The following is a 21,100-nucleotide window of genomic DNA, read 5'->3' on the forward strand; positions in this document are numbered from 1 at the left end:
TAGGTTTTTATTTTATAAAATAGCCAGCCTAATTTGTTTTATAGTTATAAATTACGTCATGGCAGTATATATATATGGTTATTACTAGAGCTCAAATATTTATGACTGCATATTTTTTTAGTGAAATCAGAATTACATCAAAATATGTCTTAAATTCGATTTATCATAAAGTTTAGATTTTAACTCATAATAGATACTTGTTTTGGATGGATTTGCATAATTGACATTTTTTAGCGTCTATTTGTACCTATATGGCTGTTTGTATAGTTTCTTGATTTAGTATAGCATATTTCTAATTTTAAAATAAGAAATAATAAAAAATGCTCCATTTTATTGTCATTATTTTGAATATTTATGATAACTCGATCAAAGATAATAACATGATTATTATCTATTATTATTGTTAATCGTTTACGAGTACAACTACTATAACTTTAATGATTAATGACAATTATACAACGCGTAAAATCATTTTTGTAAGTATAGGTACATTCAGTACATACTCGCAGCCTAACGGAATTTATACTCACGCTAAGAGTATGTATGTACGATGAGTAAATACATTTAAGTTACTCAACACATTTTAATATACTATATACTTATATTTATATACTTAATTTATTATTTACAAAACTTTAATTTTATTTGTACATATATTATAATATTATTTATATAATTTTAAAATTCATATTTCAATGAATTATTTATGGCCATCAAATTTGAGTTCTGTAATTACCTATTACAATTAAGTTACATTTATTTTTATTTTTTTAGACGGAATAATTGGATGATAAACCTGAATAATAGTGAGTTGCTTTTTGATAATAAATGCTTTGTATAAAATGAAAGAAAAAACTAGACACTCATAAGACGTTATTGATTAGAGCCACTGAATTAAAGAAGAGTCGTTGAAGGGCTATTGAAAACTTATTTTACAACAGCTTGAGTGTGATGTTAATAAGGGTTTCTTTCTTCAGTAAGTTTGATTGTTTTATTATCTCAGCACATCTTCTTATTGATATATTTTAGTATACGCAAATTTTTCTTGCAGCCAAATTTATAAAGCTGATATTAATTTACACTAACACAGTATATTATAATATATACTATACACATTCAAGTTATTTATAATAGAAGATAGTTTTTATTATTTTCACTGTTTTAATAGTACCTATTTCAATTTCTGAAAAGTTATTTTATACGTAATCAATACATCATAATTGTTATTTATTATTTACTAAACACAATACAATAGTGCAATCAAACATTTTAAACTGATGACTCACGAAAGTATTAATTTTATTAAATGTGGAATGTGGAAAACAAAAAAAAAATGTTTTGTATTTTTAGGTAAGTGTATAGGTACAATAAGAGGGGAGAGTGAAAAACCTTTAGCACCAAGGCGCAAAATTTCTGAACACGTCTCTGGTCGTAGTCGAAAAACTAACCTAACCTAAATGTGTTATTTATTGTATGTAGTATAGTTAAATGTAAAATACTAAAATATATTTTGAACCACCACGTATTATAACGTACTTGCAGTGTTAATTATATTATTTAGTAATTAGTATGAAAGGATTTTCTTTCGACATTTTTTTCGCTGTCATTAACAAGCGGTCAAGGTTAATTTAATTGACCTTATGTGCACACAGATAAGCAAAGTGACAATACGATGTTTACAAACATAATTATAATTTATAATATAATTTAATTAATTAATAAATCACCCAAATAGTCAACACTCAACACAATTATTTGAATAATCAATATTATACGATGATATACATAAGGCAACATATATATTTAGTGCAAAGCTTATAGGTTTTATTGAGTATACCTAGATAATATACATAATAGGTATTTAAAAAGTTTTTAAAAACTTCAATATATTTATCAATTCTTGGAGTAGGTACCATGCACAGCATACTAAGTAATTTCTATTTCAACAAAATCGCAACTATAATAATAAACAAAATACATAAGTTAAAGTTCGTGAATAATAATAATAATCTTGTATGGTTACTAAGTATTGTTATATACTAATATCGGAAATAAACAAAGAAGCCAACTGACAACAAAAGCCACATAACCACATAACCAGTAATTTCTAATCTCGATAAAACAGTAATATTTTAAATACACAAAATAATACTTGAAATACGCTTTTTAATACTTTGAAAAATTCCTCATCGAATCAAATATTAAAATTAAATATAATATATTAATATACCATCGTACCCTACTGGAACATCTACAGAAAAATATAAACAATAATTCCTATATTGGGAATCGGATACATACGCATTTACATATTTATTGACAAACAAAGAGTCGATAATTTGCACTTCACGCGGGAAGTATTAATAACAGTTAAATACATTTTCACAAACTGCCTATAGTTATTATACAATAAGAAGCAATACTAAAGTACAACATTCACTCAAACCTATATATGAAGCCAGATATCTCGAACGACCTCATTCCCTTCTTCAAAGATATCGGACTGGATAAAAAAAATGTAATAATTACAATTAAACAATCTACTTAAACACGCCATTATATTATTTATTTAAACATATATAGTATATAAAAAAAATTTAATTAAACATATGTCCTTAACTGCTGAAGTTGTAGATGATCAATAAAAAAAAATCCATGTGTATGTAATATTTTATTGTGTAATGTATACCACGGTATAAATACCCCATTACGCAGGTAGAAACACACATAATATTATATAGTCATCAAAATATACTCATACTCACATAATATATTATGATAATATTATATGGGTAAGACAGCTATAAGTACATATTTTATACATTCATTTTAATTTTTCACAATGGACGAGAAGTTTTTGCGATGAACAATGTGATATTATAATAGTATTACGTATGCCATGCTGCAGATTCTGTTGATGATGATGATAGTAATGATTTAGTCATATCTGAAAACCGGAAAAAAACTGTGAATATTCTTTGGTTCGTAATTCGTAAAAACTATATTCATTGTATGATATTTAACAGCCAAAATCATTTATATATATTATATAATTATATCATATTGTTTGTAAATGGATATGTTTTTATTATACTTAGTAAGTTCTAACGATTTAATAAAAAACTAAGTGTTTTTCTACGAATATAATGTATAATGTATAATATAATCCCAAACACTATTATCTTGCTTGTAAATATTTTAAAATTTATATCATGTCTAAGAAATATGATTCTTATTCTCTATAAATTACAATAAAAAAATAAAAGTAATTTTGCCGAAAACAGGTGTTCATAAACACTAAAATTTTCCATCGTTAAATTTTACCAATTATGAATATTTCGTATTTTTATTTTCTTAGTAATAAGATTACTTCTTCGTACATGACGTGTATAACTTAATAAATTCTCAGTCTGTAGATGTAGTTACACAACATTCGTTACAAATACAATTGTCAATTTTATTTTTTTTAATGTCTAAATCAGTCTAGAAAATTATGATATGAAACAGATTAAAGCGTTATCTTATGCAGTTATTATACTGTCTATTGATTTAACTATGTCCTATATATCATATAATTTCATAACATTTTTAGAAATAATAGCAGCTATATTGCAGAATGCAATGTAGGTACCTACCTATAAAAAAATAATTGAACTATACTGATAAAAATGTCCCGTAGACTTGGACTATTTAGAGTGATGACGATAATAATATATTATAACTCACGTTACGTTTCTATGTATTAAGCACTGTACAGTAGAACTCCATAATACTACATAGGTATACGCACGATTTACAGCGTAGGTATATCATATATAGGTATTATACATATAATATAGACAACATAGTATGTACTATGAAGCAGTACTCGTATATAGACGTATTCTGAGAAACGTGCAGCAGTAACCTGTATAAATATATATACCGGGACGTCAACGGCACGCAAGAGACGGAACGTTCAAATTTTTTTCTCCCCTGTCGAGCCTACGCAGTCATTCGAACGAATTATACATTTACACTATACATATATACGTAGATTACACAATGATGCGCTTGTAATATTGTTATAATAGGTATACCTTCACACACATACACGGTCATTATAATAGTATTTACGTAGAAAAAAGGGGTTGTCTTATGACATAATAATAAATGCGTACATATTATATTGCGTTTAAATAATAAAAAATAATAAAATAAACTCTTATGTAATACGATTTGAGAGCCTAACCTATATATATATTATATAGGTACAAAATATGTATCATAAGGCGAATATAAGATAATATTTTATATTATACATATTGTGGGTATTATTTATAATATGGACACACGTTTTTTACATCGCCCGGAATAGTGTAAATAAATTATGATATTTGAATTGTTGAGAAGTACATAAGAATGGCAGGTAAGTGTACCTACCTACGTATTTCGATGGACACAAAAAAAAAATAAAAATAATAGGTAACCGTTCGGACACATGTCGATACTCATCGATAGTCTTGCACTTGTGTCTTGTGGTGAAAAACTTAAGTAGGTGCGTTTCAATTTTATCAGTTTACATATACATATATAGGTTAATAATATACATTTGGTATAAATGCATATTATATTACATAGTATGTAAATCGTGTAGCGCTGCACGATTATATAGTATTCCGACTTTTGAACGACGACCGACTTTACGAACTCGAGTAGTAAAATTCTAAGCTATACCTAACGCGATTTAAACATTTTTTTCCGGCAAATGTGAACCGACAGAATACGGAAAAAAACACGAAAACTACAGGTGAAATACATTATAATATAGTGTATAACGTACACGAGGATCACCTGTTCGGCAGGAGACGCATAAGCAGCAGGTTGGAGCCGATACACGACGTTTATACAGTATATATATATATATAGTATTTTTTTATTTTTTTAGTCAAGACACGCGGCGGCCGCTTTACCGTTATCACGGAGAAAACGCGTTGCCGTCGGTGTTCATTGGTGGGGGTGAGGGGGCGGGGAAAATTCGCGTCCTTGATGTGGCTACACGTCGCCGCCGCAACAACAGCGGCTCCAGCGAGCGTATAAGACGGGTGGACGGTCGGCGGGCGGGTGGTCCGCGTAAAATGGGAGTCGCGCGAGCCAGTCATTCGGTCGTCGTCGTGGGTCGTCAACGACTCTAAACAAAAAACGAGAGAAAAAAAATCAAATAATTACAATATTAATATTGTCGTGGTTACGTCTTTAACGTGGTGGACACGTCACGTCGTCACACTCGTTCGCCGTTCGACGCGCCAACGTTAATAGTCCATTACTAATTAATAACAACAATAATATTATTCGATCAATAAGAGCTCGGCCGTTCGACGGCAACGATCGAAACGATTTTTAAACCCCTAACTACGGTAAAGCGATTTATCGATAAAATAAAAAACAAAAACCCCGTGCGCAGTGTTTTGCATCGGGAATTCGATCGGCCAATGCCGTCGAGTGTCGATCGCCGTCGTCGTCGTCGTCGACTTCGCGGGAAAGTCGTATCGCCGGCGATTGCGCGTGGCGGCACCGATAACGGGCGGTGATATAAACGCGCACGCATCGTGTACGATTGCGACGACGGTGGCGGTTGTCGGTCGGTCGGTCGGACTACGAACGCGAAAGGCGAAAATCTCCTCAGAGTTATCACTACGATAACGATATAACACATATATATATATACATACGGCATAAGTAATAAAATAAACAACAGTAATAATAATATTTACGGATTATAATATTATGATCTCATCGTCGTAGCAAGACGTACCCATCGAACGCGGCCACACCGCACCGCAAGCACCTTCCGAGAACTCACGTAGGTAGTCTTTCGCGTGCTCGTTCGTTCGGACGTCGTCATGACGTGCCATCGTCACCGCCGCCAATGCGATAGATGAAAAACGCCATCGGCCGTTGCGTTTTACAGCAGCCGACGACCAAACATGGGTGAGTGGTGTTTACGTTTTATTTGCTTGTTTTTAAGTCGCGTCTGTCGTTTGTTTCTTGTCTGGCCCACTTGTTACTGCGTTGTGTTTACCCCGTTTGTTTCATGTGCACAGAAGCCGTGGTCCAATTCGATTACGCTGCACGCGAACCCGACGAATTGACGTTGAAGAAGGGAGACGTCATCACTGATGTCAAACCCATGCCCGACGGATGGATGGAAGGACACAAGGATGGCAAGAAAGGAATGTTCCCCGACAACTACGTTAAGGTACCTACTCTAAAACTATTCATTAGAACTCAGAACCCAGATCTCCGTTCAAACTAATTGTGCGTTACTATATTATATTACAGATCGTTCATACTTCGGCTGGTGTTGTTTTGAGAAAAAGTGAGTATTTTATTTACCTATAGAAGTTCATTGATGTTATTATATGGTTTTTGTAACATAAATGTCTTATCTTTAGAAAATGCAAGAAAGTGTAAAGTGTTGTTTAGTTACAAACCAGCAAACAGAGATGAACTGGAGTTGAACATAGATGATGTTATCGAAGTTCTTGGCGAAGTAGAGGAAGGTTGGTGGAAAGGAGAGCTTAGAAATGAAGTGAGTATTAAATTCATTACATCATTAGGATACTTCTACATTTAAGTATTCTTTATACAGACTTGAAATATTTGTTGACCTCAATATCTCATTTTTTTTTTTTCAAAAATCATTATCTAACTTAACACAAAAAGTTGCTTTTTTTAAGTTGATAAAATTTATTTTCAATGGTATTATGTTTTTGAAATAGTTATCAATAGGACTAGGATTTATATGCATTTGCATGTTTTTTTCCTTAAGTCCAAATTTAATGGTTGTCAGATTTGTCCATGATTTGGCTTATTCTCGTTTAAATAGAACCAAATTTTTTTTTGCATATACACAATTCATATAATCGCATATTTATAGATTTTTGGGATTTTGATTTTTTTTTAACTTAATTTTTCAAATTTTTATAATTTATTGTTAATTTTAAATGGTGTTCTTTTCATAAACTCGATAGTTTTTGGTTTATCCATCAAATTATTGTAAATATAGAGTATAAATATTATCTATCTAAGATATCGATATTAATTTAACTCCAGGACAAATCGCGTTATTTAAATATGGACCAATAACCTTGTGTGATGTGGAAAAGAGTTTTAGTCAGTATAAATCTATTTTACGTTCAAATCGCCGGATGTTTGTATTTGAAAATTATTGAAACAACTCATTATAGTAGCATGTAATAATAATATAATATAAACTAATATTTATTGTAAATGTGATTATAATATAAACTAATATTTTAATGTAATAATAATAAATTTTGAATTATGATAAATAATAATATTCTAGAAATAATAAAAATTTGTTTTTGCATATAAATCCTAGCCCTAGTTATCAAAAACATGTATGTTTTGTCAATCATTATCTACCACTTCTTTTTACCTGTTCTGATATTAATTGTATTCAATTTAGTCATGTAAATAAATAATATATATTTTACTTCCTTTTGTAATTTAAATACCTACTCTAAACTTTAACAAGTGTTAATTGTTTTTTAAATTAATAATTGACTGTATCAAACTGTTAAATATGTAATTTTTGATCTTTAAAAAATTTCACAGATATTAAATTTTCAATTTGTTTATTAATTTGGCTTTTTAGGGCCGTTCTTACAATGTTCGGTTAGTGCCTTATAACGCTAACTGGAAGAATTTCTCATGTGTTAAACGATAGAATTCTACCGGTTAGTCTTAACCGACACTTAACCGGACATTGTAAGAACGGCCCTTAATGTTATTAAATATTATAATTTTCAAATTATGCTCAATATACTGTTTACTGTCTACTGTAGGTATATTTACACTTTCAAGGCTTCAAATTTTATAGCAATAATAGGTACTAGATATTATTTGATAATTCACTTACTCAATGTTTCAAATTTTTTAGTGACCAAATAACTCATGTATTATATACATACTACAGAGTTCTATACACCAAATTAATTTAATTCACATTAATTGCATGTGAATAAATTAATAAATTGTTTCTGTATTGTCTTGATAAATTAGTTTGTCAGAATAATGGTGCATTATTTTCATTTAACTATTGATTAAATCTGTGAATTTTTATTGAATTGTTTTAATGACTAATTATTACTTTCTTCCTAAAATATTAATAATGCTAGAATACTTTTTGATTACTAATAATATTTTCAAAGCTCTTAATTATCTAATAAGAAAATGACTATATTTTTATTGTACAAATACATCTATGTGTTTGTCAAGAATTAATAAATAAGTGACAAATACCAAATGATTAATATTTAGATAAATGATTATTTAGAAGGTTATACTGCCATGTATGTACTTATATTATTATGCTTTAATGGCTGTAGATAATATGAGTTATCTTTTTATATTTACCACAATTATTAAAATATATTCCCTAATAAACTAGTATTAATAGTGAATATTATCCTTAAAAAGAGGGTTTAAAATATAGGTTATTAAAAAAAAAAAAACAGTTCTGTCTCTTAATATTAATGTTATTAAACATTGATATTATAAAATAATAGATAGGAAAAATGAATTATTAAATTTATATAACAGTTGATTGTAATTTAAATTTGAAGTTGAAAAAAGTTGTATTTATCTACCTATCTAAATTGTTAGTTTACTCTTAAATTATAATTATTTAAAAATATTTGAGAATCAATCTAATAATACATATGATATACTATCATAATACTTAATAGTTTAAATTATGTTAAGTCTTATGTTATTTTTTTATTTAAAAGAAACATAAATAAAGTATTTAAATGTGTATGTGTTTGCATATTTTAGTTAAAATATCTTTTTATGTTTGTGAAACTTAAAATTTTTACTAGACTAAAATATAAAATATAGTTATGCCCATATAAAGTGTTTGACCCAATTAAAGAATCTTAAGTTGTTATTTATAATTATTTGTATGTGAAAGTCTAGGAAAGATATTTTTTCAGACATATTTAAACAATTTTGTGTTTTTAAATCTTTGATAATTTCTTTTAGGCAATTAAAAAACATAATTTATTATTTTATTATCTAAATATTTACAATGCATTCATGATTGACTGTCTAATACATCATCAATTAATTAATATATGTACTTATAATTTTTTTAATTTAGATTGGTGTATTTCCGTCTAACTATGTTACTGAAATATCAGACACTAAGAGTATCAGTAGAAGTGACTCCAAAACTTCTACTGGATCCCTTAAGAAAGAAGAAAATATTAAGAAAGGTAATTTTGATTTTTTTTTAGTATAGTATAATCTATGTAATTAATATTAATAACTTCAATTTGAATTATTATTCAATCATAAACAAAATTACATAGACATAATTTACATTTTAATATAATTATTTTTATTTAGAAAAATCTGTTGTGGAACCAATCAAAACTGCTGATAATAATATAGAATCCAATGCTCCAGTTCTACCTCCAAAACCAGGTATATATTGTTAATTCCGCAATTCTGGGTAAAACAATTAAATATTACAATTTTGTTTAAATTTATTCATCATATCAGTTAAATACGCATATAGGTAGTACTGTATATTGAATTTAATAAATCATTATTTTACACCCACACAAATTGATAAAAAGAGATAAATACAATACTGATTAGTGATTATTAATCACTTGGAAGATAAAGCATATTTCAATAAGTTAAGTTTTAATTACATTATTTCTGTAATTTTATTCTTGTCATTAACAGCTTTATTGATTTAAGTCCATTATTTATTGATTTGTGCATTTAATATTTTTAAAGAATGTCCATAAGTCAAATAAATCAAATAGAGATTGTCACACTTATTTCATTGTAAATATTCTGAATGTTTTAAATTCTAATTTTTGATTTGTTGACAATATTGACCTTATATTTTCAGTATTGAAAATATATTTAATCTAATCACCACAAATTAATTATTTTTAAAATGCCAATTTTGTTAAGGTCAATACTCTCAGTTCAATTTATGTGTACTGCTAATTGACATTCTTAAATGACAGCAATAATTATCCAGTATTGTATTAATAAATTGACTTGCATAATACTAATAAACGTCTTATTTATTATTTTATCATTGTTTGAACATTTACAGCTAAAGAAGTTTGTGTTGCACTCTTCCCTTACGAAGCTGTCAATAGTGACGAATTATCACTAGCCGAAGGCGATATAGTTACTATTTTATCACGTGAAGTAGAGGACAAAGGCTGGTGGAAAGGAGAGCTCAAAGGAAAAATTGGTGTGTTTCCTGACAATTTTGTTCAAATAATGAATCAAGATGAGGTATTTTTTAATATTACAGTATTACTATTGTTATTAGTTCACATATAGCTCACTAGCTTACCATGATCACATGTTTTTTTTTCTTTTGTTGATTCAGTTGGCAACTAAATCGGAAAAAACTGCCAGTAGTCCACGTAGCGGTACAACGGCTTCACTGCGTAAAGTTTTTCAGAGCCAAATGGAAAATAAATCTTTGGGACCAGTGGTGAGCAAAAAACCAGCTCTGCCACCACCACCTCCTACGACCAAAAAACCACCCACTGCCAAAAGCTCTTCTACGTCTTCCTTGTCAAAAACTATTAGTGGTATTAAATCAATGTTGAATTCGGAACAAAATTCTACAGATAAGATGAAACATAATATAACATCTGAAATTGGTGATTCTAAACAATACGGTAGTATAGCTGTAAAACGTTCAGAGTCTGTAGGTTCTATGAAAAAATCGGCCGATTCGCCAGATGGATCAAGTATGAGTAGATCAATATATCATGTTACGCCAGAATCGTCTCCTACATCATTAGTGTTCACAAATGTATGTATATATTAAAATATTTAAAGTTTCCTTATTATTCACTTATTTATTAATAAATTTATTTTATTTTTCATAGCATGATAATAGTTCTTCTGAGCCCAAGAGTCCTGATTTTGATCAAATAGAAAGAACTGCCATGCTTAGTCATCCAACAGCATCTCGAGCTAAAGCACCTAGAAGGAGACCACCATCTGCAGCGTTTAGTGTACCCAGCGAGGATGATCCTTCACTAGATCCTCCGCCAATAAATGGAATACCTGGTGTGGATAAAGAAAAAGCCCCATGGGTTCAAGAGTTGAAGATGAATCAGGCAAAGAAATCATCAATCGCTAATTCTGTGATAGGTATGTTTCTTATAAACAATAACTATAATTATACATTGAATTTTTGTATTAACCATCTTTACAATTCCAAAAATATTAAAATATTGATTGATAATGTATACAATGTTTATACATTAGGTGGTGGTAGAACACGAGTGATGATTAATCCGTCCACAACCACTATAACATCAGAAAGTTTAGAAACCACAACAGTTACGTCCAGATCAGGATTAACTTCAGTAGGCCTGGGTGGTGTTGTTTTTAAACCTCCTGGTTATGTGCCACCTCTTACCACACCTGAACCTGTAACAGTGAGCACACCGACCAGTCCTGTTGCACCTACATCTGCTGATTTTAATCTGTCAACAGTGGAGGGAAATTTAATAACAGTGTTAAATGAAAAGGTAATAAATGGATTGGCTAATAAAAAAATTTTATTTTATAATAAATTGTCTTAATGTTTGGTTATTAGGTCAAACAATTGGAGTCCACTGTTCAACTGCAAAACAGTTTACTTGACAAATTGTCGACAAAGTTGGAAGTGGAAATTGAAAAACGTATGGAGATTGAGAAGGAAATGAAAAAAATCATGGAACTCGTAACAAGAGTATGATTTTTACAACAGTATTTCCATATAAATTAAATTAATAGTTATAATAATGAAAAGATAATCAAATAAGTACTTAAAACCATTACCAATTTGTTGTTTATAATTTATTTACTTCACGTGTAGCCATGTATTGAATATCATGATTATGGTAAGAGTATGTACATTTTTAATCAATTTGTAATTATAATTAAAATTTATTCCAAGATTCCATGCCAAAACTCTAATCTCAATTCTGTGTTATGTCTCATCGTAAAAAAATGGTTTATTAATTATTATCTTTTGTGTATAATTATACACATGTCCCTTGCACATAATTTATTTATTTTTTATTCTTCTAGTCTATAAAGTCAAATTGTTCATCATCTTCATTAGCATTTATAATTAGTATTATTATTGTGTTTTAATCATTCCTTGAATTTTAGTTCATTTTGAACACTAAATGTGATAAACAATGGCATTTGACAGTAAATAGTTAATTCAGTTTTCACACTGTACATTTAGTACTAAATAAAACAAAATTCTAAATCATTGGATAATCAATTCAATTTGTATACTATTATAATATCTTCAAATAAGCACATAAAGATAATTTAAATTTTTCAACTATAAAGGTGCCACCTGTGTTAATTTTCTATATAAATTTTAAAGTGATTTTTATACCTATTTTTTTAACATTCCTTAGGGTACACACATTATTATTCATTATAACTACAAAAAAAGTAATGTACTTACCCATAATTGTTTTTAGTAATAGTATGCAATTAGTGTGTTCTGTTAAGTTTTGTTATGTATGTTTAGACTGCCCGAAATGTGGTGTCTACAGTGTTTGAAAATGAATGTATGGAAAAATTAATGTTAATCGGATGTTCAGTTGTAATTTTATAAATTGGCTTACAAACCAATATTCATATACATACTTTATTAAAATACAAATTATATTTTTGTATATTTATTTTATTAATTAATTCCCTAGTCCAATTTTTATATCACTAAATGTTTAATGTGCTAAAAATTGATTTTTTTATTTTACACGTAAATTATTCAGTCATGGCTTAACCGTTTTCTACCATTATTGTGTTAGACTATAATTTTATATTTTATATAAATCATATTAATTTTAATAGTTTTTATTTTATACTAATTTATTTTTAGAAAATATCTAGTTTAATTCTTGTTCAACGAATTGTGTACATAAAATGTATTTGATTGTATGTTTTTAAGAAAAATTATGTGCTTAAAAAATAGGCAAACGACTGATTTTGCACACAATATGCTCTACACAATATAACCGTCATGATCTATGTAATTAAACATATTATGCCTCTCCCCCTGTAATCGACTGTCCCTCCAACGACCAGTAATATTTATTTAGTTAATTTTTTTTATGTTTACCTATATTTTCATAAATAAAATCTTATAATAGCAATTATTCAGATAAATAAAATATATAAACATTTTGTAGACATTATTTTTTCCAAAATGTGGAGAATCTAAGCCAATAACAATGTTATACAATTATATACCATTGATTATTATAAATATTTTTATCGTAGAAAAATGTTTAATTATCATTCAAATATTATTATTATTATTATTATTATTATTATTATTACTAACTATTGTAAGTTGTCCATCGGTGTCATATATATTTTATAAATTGTTAATTTTTATTTCCAATAAAAGTATTTAAAATATATTTGTATGTAATTAATAATTATATTATAATTAGTATAATATAAACATCATATTGATTATTTTCTCATCCATAATCACTAAATGTATAACAGTTAAGAAACAACAAAGAGATAAAAAAAAAAAATGTTTATAATTACAGGATACTTACTTTATATCTTGTGAATTATTATGAATAACAGCAGTGGTTCTCAATCTTTTTATAATCACGACCCATATTTTCCCCTGAAAACTATTTCGACGACATGATTTTACTCAGTAGTTCATAAAAATCAAAGTTTGTTTATTGCTTTTACTTCTTATTATTTTATGTTATAAAGTATATAGGTTTGTAATGAATATCATTTTATAAATTTATTTTAAATATTGAGAAATATGCTAAGTGTATGCTTGTTTCCTGCTGTGATTGATAACAGCAGCTTATAATTTATATAGGTAGTTTATGTTTAAATAGAAAAAAAATATTATAAATATCTTAGAATCTATATAATGATATTCTCAAGACCCACTAAAAATTTACTACATAATATACTAAAAAAATGTACTATATACCCTAAAAAATAAGTCAATAGATTAGGCTTTTGAAATAAAAATGTTATATTTAAGTTTTAATGAAGTTTAAGCAATCAATCATAATGCATTGAAAGTTGTTTAAATAGCATAAAATCTGAGAATCATTAAATTTGTTTCTTAACTCAAAACTCAAATTTCAAAGTGATAGCATATTTTATTAAATTTAAGATGATTTACCATTATTAATAATTTAAACCTTTTATATTTAAATTTACCTCTACCTAATAAATGTAATTTAAAAATACAAATTCTGCTTCTACAGGCTATACATTTTTAACTTCAAATCATATTATAGATTCAATTATTATTTTTTTTAATGTTTGATTAGTATTTAAAACTTAATCAAAAATAAAATATTAGGTTTTAATAATAATCTAAATCTTTTAGTAATCATATATTTTCTGAAGTGTATAACCATTAACCATATTATGATATATAAGTACACATTTGATGAAAATAATTAATAAATAATTAGGTACCTACTTAATATTATTCCTATTTCCTATACCCTACTGGTTGCTGCATAGGTATTGGTTACTAGTAAATAGACAGAATACAGATCTTTAATCGTGGTAATAACTAATAAGTAGGGCTCGGATTTTAAAGCATAACCTACCTATGCTTCTTTTTTTTGTAAATAATATGATAAAGAAATCTAATTTTTATACATAAATTTGTTTCACGTCATTGTGATTCCAAAAATACCAATTTATTTTTAATTTTTATTAAGTAAATGTTTTTTTTTCAATTATTCCAGCCGTGAATTTTTTATACTACGTTCATTATACTATTAAAAAAAAAATTAATAATTAATGGAAAAACCCAAATCTACATAATACAGTCAGCAGTACCTGTACGATCAGTATGCCTACAACATCGATATCGATCGTTTTAACATTTAAGATTCTTACACACAATAAGCGAATAGTTCGCGCTCGGGTTTCCACTACATACGTGTACGTGCATAAAAATACTTTTCTGTGATCGATCGGAACGTATAAACTTTCTGGTATACCAGAAGCTTACCATGTATACCAACCAATCACAGAAAATAATTTTCTGTACACGTACACGTATTATGTAGCGGAAACCCGCTTTTACCGCGAATTTTAACCGCGTAAAATTGTTTACTGTGTAAGCTTTGTGTTTGAGCGAAAAATATTCGAGGCGATTTAAAACCCCGTCCGAGTTAGAACTATTCGCTTAGTGTGTAAAGAACCTGAGATTTAATGTTGTAATTTGAAATCTCTTGTATGGAGTATGCACCGATCACTTCAGTGGATGTAACGAGTTCGTCTTCTACTTATAAAAATATTCTGTCGGACAATAGAGTTAGTTTCACTACTGAAAATCTAGAGAAATACATGGTAATTAATATTTAAAATTTTTATTCATTTTTATAACTAGTTCTTGCGTTAATTTTTGGTCATGTTTTTTTTTAAGAAAATAAATAATACCTACATGCTTCTTTTTTGTTTTTTTTTTTTAAATAATCGTGTGCTTTTTGTTGCTCATTAATTATTATACTTTAAAATCCAAGCCCTACTAATAAGGAACAGTATTATATTGTCTATATTGTATATTTGTACTTCGTACTCTTTTTTTATTATACCACGCAGGGCTGTATTAACCATTAGAAACTGTGCCTAGGGCCTACGACAATATGGTTGAATCTAAAAAACCATTGTAAAAACATAAGATCTTTCACTTCACTCAAAATCCAAAACAGCCTGAAAGTGTAAAACGTATATAAATCGTATAATCAAATTGTTTATACGAGCGCTTTAATTTTAGACAACGAGGTGTATGACATGCGATAAGGAAATTATTACAGTGAAACTTTTATTAACGAAATCTCGTGGGGAGCAAAAATAATTCGTATTATAGGTAGAGGAATTCGTTAAATAAAATTAACTCGTGATTAACAATAAAGGTCATGTTTCTCAAAAATAATTCGTTTAATAGAAAATTTAATTAAATGGAGTTCGTTGTATGAAGGTTTAACTGTATTATTGTAGATTCTCCAATCTAATAGATAATTGTATAAAATATGCATTTATAAATAATTATAGTGTTTTCGAGTAAATAAAAATTAATATGGTGCCATAATATGCAAAGCTTAGATCTAAGATGCAAAGTTAAAAAAAATAGTATTAACAAATGCCTATATTATCAAATCCAGGTACTTATGTCGTATGCGATCTACCAAAAATAGTTTTTAATTTCCTTATTATTTTTATATTACTTGATAATGATGCTGATTATACCTATTAATTATACACCGCAAAGAAATGTCCTTAAAATATTTATCATAATGAAATAATAATATACAAATATTATACAAGTATTATTTTTATAAAATACCATATACTAAAAATGTTGTTTTCATGTTTGAAAGAAAATCGTCAAATATCGTATTTATTTTATATTTTATTTTCTTTTTCCTTTAAAAAGAGATTCGTCGATTTCCACAAACAACATTGCCCACCCATTTTCTGACGTTTCGAAAAATAATCGACAGCGACATATTCTCTGTACAAGTTGTTTCAATCAACAACAGTATGGTTGCTTCGTCCTGTCCAGAGTACCGGCCGTTGTTTGAACATGGTAAAGGTAGACCCAATACCAATTACCAACAACCCATTCAATATCAATAACCTAACCAATTCCATAATTTTCGTTAATGTTAACTTGCTGTTATATCTACCATTGAGATCTATATATGAAATCGAAATAACGGGTAGATCGCGTACGACATCACTACCGAAATTCAATTTTTTCCTATACCAAGGGCTTACGGATGGCTTAATCCGGCCATTATATCACCTTTATGTTTATACGTCCCACCACTCGTACCTACGGGCTTCAATATGTTAGGTACACAATAATAATAATAATTTAAGTTACCTGTTCCAATGTACCTACGATATTGTATACAAGCGCCTACACTAGAGAAAATTTAAAAGTGGGCATGTACATAATGTAAATAATAATTTTTTTATATCATTATAGTTATCGTGTATCTACACAATTTTTTTCCCGTCCGTCGATTTAACGGGATTTCGGCGATAATGAATTGGTAAACGTCGATAAACTGCATATGTAAACCGGTTCGTATAATATAATAATCGAATAGGTATAATAGGTATACATTTATGCATATCGCATTAACGCACGCGTATTAAATGTGTAATAAAATAATGCATATTATAATATTGTGCTAAATAATAATATGTATTTAACCAAAAATGATGATGACATTAATTAAACATTATTCACTGGTCCGTCGGCCAATAATGGGTATACCTACCATATACGGGTAGGTATATAGTATACAATATTTAACGAATTAAACGTGGGTATGGGTGTATTATACGTACACGTGGACTCAAAGGTACTTGGTCATATAGTGGGTCGAGGGAGGTCGCTGGGAGGACTGAGTATATTATCTCGTTCATAATATATCGACTTAGCGTAGGTATATATATATCTTTTTTTATCGAGACGTACTGGACGGTATAGGTACTTAATTTAGAATTGTTTACAAAATATGCACATGTATATTAAAATTATTTAAATAGATATATTATAGAATAGAATATTACAAAAACTAGTTCAATTAAAATATTTAAAACTGTATACATATAATATATAATAAGCCATAAGGTAATTATAATTATTATTGATTCGTATTTTTTAAAAACACCCGCAGTGTTACCTCATTTATTTACAAAAGTCTACTGTCCGCGGTCTAGTTTATGGTCGAAACAAGTGTATGTACAGTAATAACTTTAGTTTAGGTTTGAGTCATTCGATGGTGCAGTGTAAAAGGGTCAAAGGGCTGTGGCCCGTGGAGGAGCTAAGCTCACCACGCAAAGGCGTAGCCAAGATTTTTTTATGGGGAGGGCTAAATAACAAAATAAATGAATAAACACTTTTAATAATACATTTTAACTCAAATATTACATTGTAAAATTAATAAAAATAAATATAATTATAATATAATTATTTAATTAAATAATTAAAATTTGTAAGAAAATTTCCACATGCTTTAAAACAATAAAAAAAAATACGGCCCATTGGGGGGGCTACGTCATTATCACCACGCGGTTATTTATACGCATAAGTATTGGCTATGTATTATAATAATGTAATAATTATCATACTTAATAATATTATAAATACACCGAAAGAAGGGCTCACGTATTCGCTGCAATTCAAAGCAGTGCTTAAATAATATACAATTTGGCATATTTAACATGCATATTATATTGTGTATATAAATCATACATTATGTATAAAATGTTATATATTATTAAATGGTCGTTTTAAAATATTATATTATACACTTGGGTATATAGTTTATATAATATATACTTATTATACTTATACACTATAAAAGCTTACAGTGCACATACGTCATACATGTATATAATTAGGTATTGTCGATCGGTCCGTGACTAGGTAATAGGTAATATACTTATTCCAGAAGCGAAGGTTATAATATATTATTTTGTTTGTAGATTAAAAGCAGACGAAAAAAAAATGATGGAATCCTATAATTTGTTTTGTTTTTTTCAGACCATATAATATATGCAATAAAATCATGCGTTACATATATATCTATATTATAAATGCACGCCGCTTGCGACTCCTGACAGCGCGTACCCAATAAGATGATAATGTGTAATAACAATAATATATATAGGTAGTTTAACTACCCGGAACGGTCCTGCGATTCGAGGTCGTAATAATTTTCGCATTTTAATTATTGCGGTCAGCGTCATAAATAATAGAGACGTACTTATCACGAGTATACACATAAATATTTAATTTAATTTATACACATAAACCCAGATACGTGGGCACACCGTTCTGTTTCTATTTTATTTGTCGGACATATGCAATGCAATACATATAGATAATGAATTATGAAATATTGGGTTTTAACTATATACGGCCCCATTTAATTAAAGAAAAATAGGAACGTTTTACATTTACATCTCTATTTTATCCTCGTGAGACGTCCTCAGAGCAAAGGAAATGTGTGTACCTATAGGGAGATTATACGAGAGTCATGAATCATGATATTATATAGACTATAACTTTTTTAGATAAATTTATGCGATGTGTATTCTGTTATTTTAGCTGTTTATACTCATAAATCGTCTTGGTCAGCCGGCGTTAGTCCAATTATTTTTCATATTTATTGTACTTTTGTTATTAGCTGTACAGTGTACACATTTTCAAAGTGTATCGAATCTTATGGTAATAATTCAAAAATGTATACCCACCTATACTTCAGTTTAGTCCATGAGTCATGACTATTCACTATTATATATAAATACTCATTATTCAATAATCAATAAAACCCGTGCGGTGTATATACACTACCCTAAGACTTGAGAGGTTTTCAAACGTTTTCATTTTTTCTTAAAAAAATTACAGCCAAGTAACAAATTATATCGAGATATATAATTTTCAATATATCACACAATCTAAGTAAATAGATAAAAATAAAATATTTACAGGATACGGAGGACTATGTGTTATAGACTGAGAGATCAATTATTTGAATTATTTTTCATACCTCTGAGGAGTACCTAACATGTGTGATTAAGTGATTTATAAAAGATTATTTTTTTGTTCAAAAGGTTTTGCTGTAGTAATCAGACTGTAGAACAATCACGTATATGATGAACCGGCAAGGAGTGTTGTCCCGCATTGATAAAAAGGATAATATGTTGAGGTGTATTGGGAATACTTTGCAGGCATGAATTATTTTATAATATTTTGATGTAAGTTTGACAGCAGTGTTTATAATTTGAGGCTATAATGTAAACATATGTTCTTTATATGAACCAGAAGACGTCGGTGATAAACAGATAATACTCATTGTGACGGATTGGAATGTTTGGAGAGAACATCGTGTTTATTGTACGGTATGTTGATATGCAATTAAAATAAAATATTATGTCAGTCATATAATCGGCGACTCGGCGATATAATTAACAATTATTGGAAAAAAATACTGTTAGAATATAATTAATACTGTTAAAATATTCAGTTCCGTTACATTTTTATATAATCCACTCTTCTGATTCTGTTAACCTTATATAATCGAAGTTTTAAGAGAAAAACAAGAAAATTCGTACCAAATTATTTACGATATGACATTATTTTATGCATATTTAAATAATAAACATTTTAAAATTTCGTCAAATGACAATAAAAACGATTAATATATATTTTATTAGCAGTTAATAAACGTACAATGTAATATTCAGGTCATTAATAAGACAATAGGTAACTAAAGTTAAGTTCCGACCGGAAATTAAAAACCTAACCTGTTCCAGCATCAGTTCGTATTAAAATGAAAGTGTATATTATAATGATATTTGAAATAGATTTAGCTATTATACTTTAGATGTATATTAGGTATATTATAACATAATGTTTTTGGTATATACGAGTATAGTTAAATCGTTTGTATAATTGTATGTTTATTTGATTTAGTGAAATTGGCTTATCTGTCAGAAAAAAAATATAAAAAAACTGACTTCGCAGTTAACTGTGGCTAAGTATATCTTTTAAATGACGTTTTGGTGAACATTGTGGCGGAACTCACAGAACTACAAAAGGTACTTACCTTAAGTATATGTCTCATGATTTAAAACAAAAAAGGGAACGTAAGCATGTAGGTAATGGGTAAACAACACAAAAATCTGTTATATCGTGCAAGTATTTAATATAGCTGGTACACATATACAATAAAAGGGGAAAATAAATGGGAGGAGACTTGACAAATGTCTACAGTCGTTAAATATAATAACAAAGGCTTACAACACGCCTCTATAAATAGGTACCCACTACCCGACGAGTATAGATGTGGCTTGTTATATATTGTGTTCGCGCCATATAAAGTTTATATTTGTCGAGAGTGATTATGTTTATACAGAGTGATTTACTTATTAATAATTCCTTTTCTATAATCTTTTCACCCCTCATTTTTCAGTAAATTATTTAGTGAATTTCTAT

General features: G+C 28.3%; 1 protein-coding gene across 1 annotated transcript; it reads left to right on the forward strand.

Annotated features, from left to right (window-relative positions):
• The first annotated feature begins 5,784 nt into the window (after positions 1-5,784).
• Positions 5,785-13,493, forward strand: LOC114127616 (SH3 domain-containing kinase-binding protein 1). Its single transcript, XM_050203471.1, has 11 exons — positions 5,785-5,970; positions 6,084-6,238; positions 6,322-6,358; positions 6,435-6,571; positions 9,167-9,281; positions 9,415-9,492; positions 10,145-10,332; positions 10,430-10,864; positions 10,941-11,208; positions 11,326-11,591; positions 11,660-13,493. The coding sequence occupies exons 1-11, from the start codon at positions 5,967-5,969 to the stop codon at positions 11,798-11,800; spliced, it is 1,824 nt and encodes a 607-aa protein (XP_050059428.1). The 5' UTR covers positions 5,785-5,966; the 3' UTR covers positions 11,801-13,493.
• The last annotated feature ends 7,607 nt before the right edge of the window (positions 13,494-21,100 follow it).

Source organism: Aphis gossypii, chromosome 3, assembly GCF_020184175.1.
Source record: "Aphis gossypii isolate Hap1 chromosome 3, ASM2018417v2, whole genome shotgun sequence".
NCBI classification, from domain to species: domain Eukaryota; kingdom Metazoa; phylum Arthropoda; class Insecta; order Hemiptera; family Aphididae; genus Aphis; species Aphis gossypii.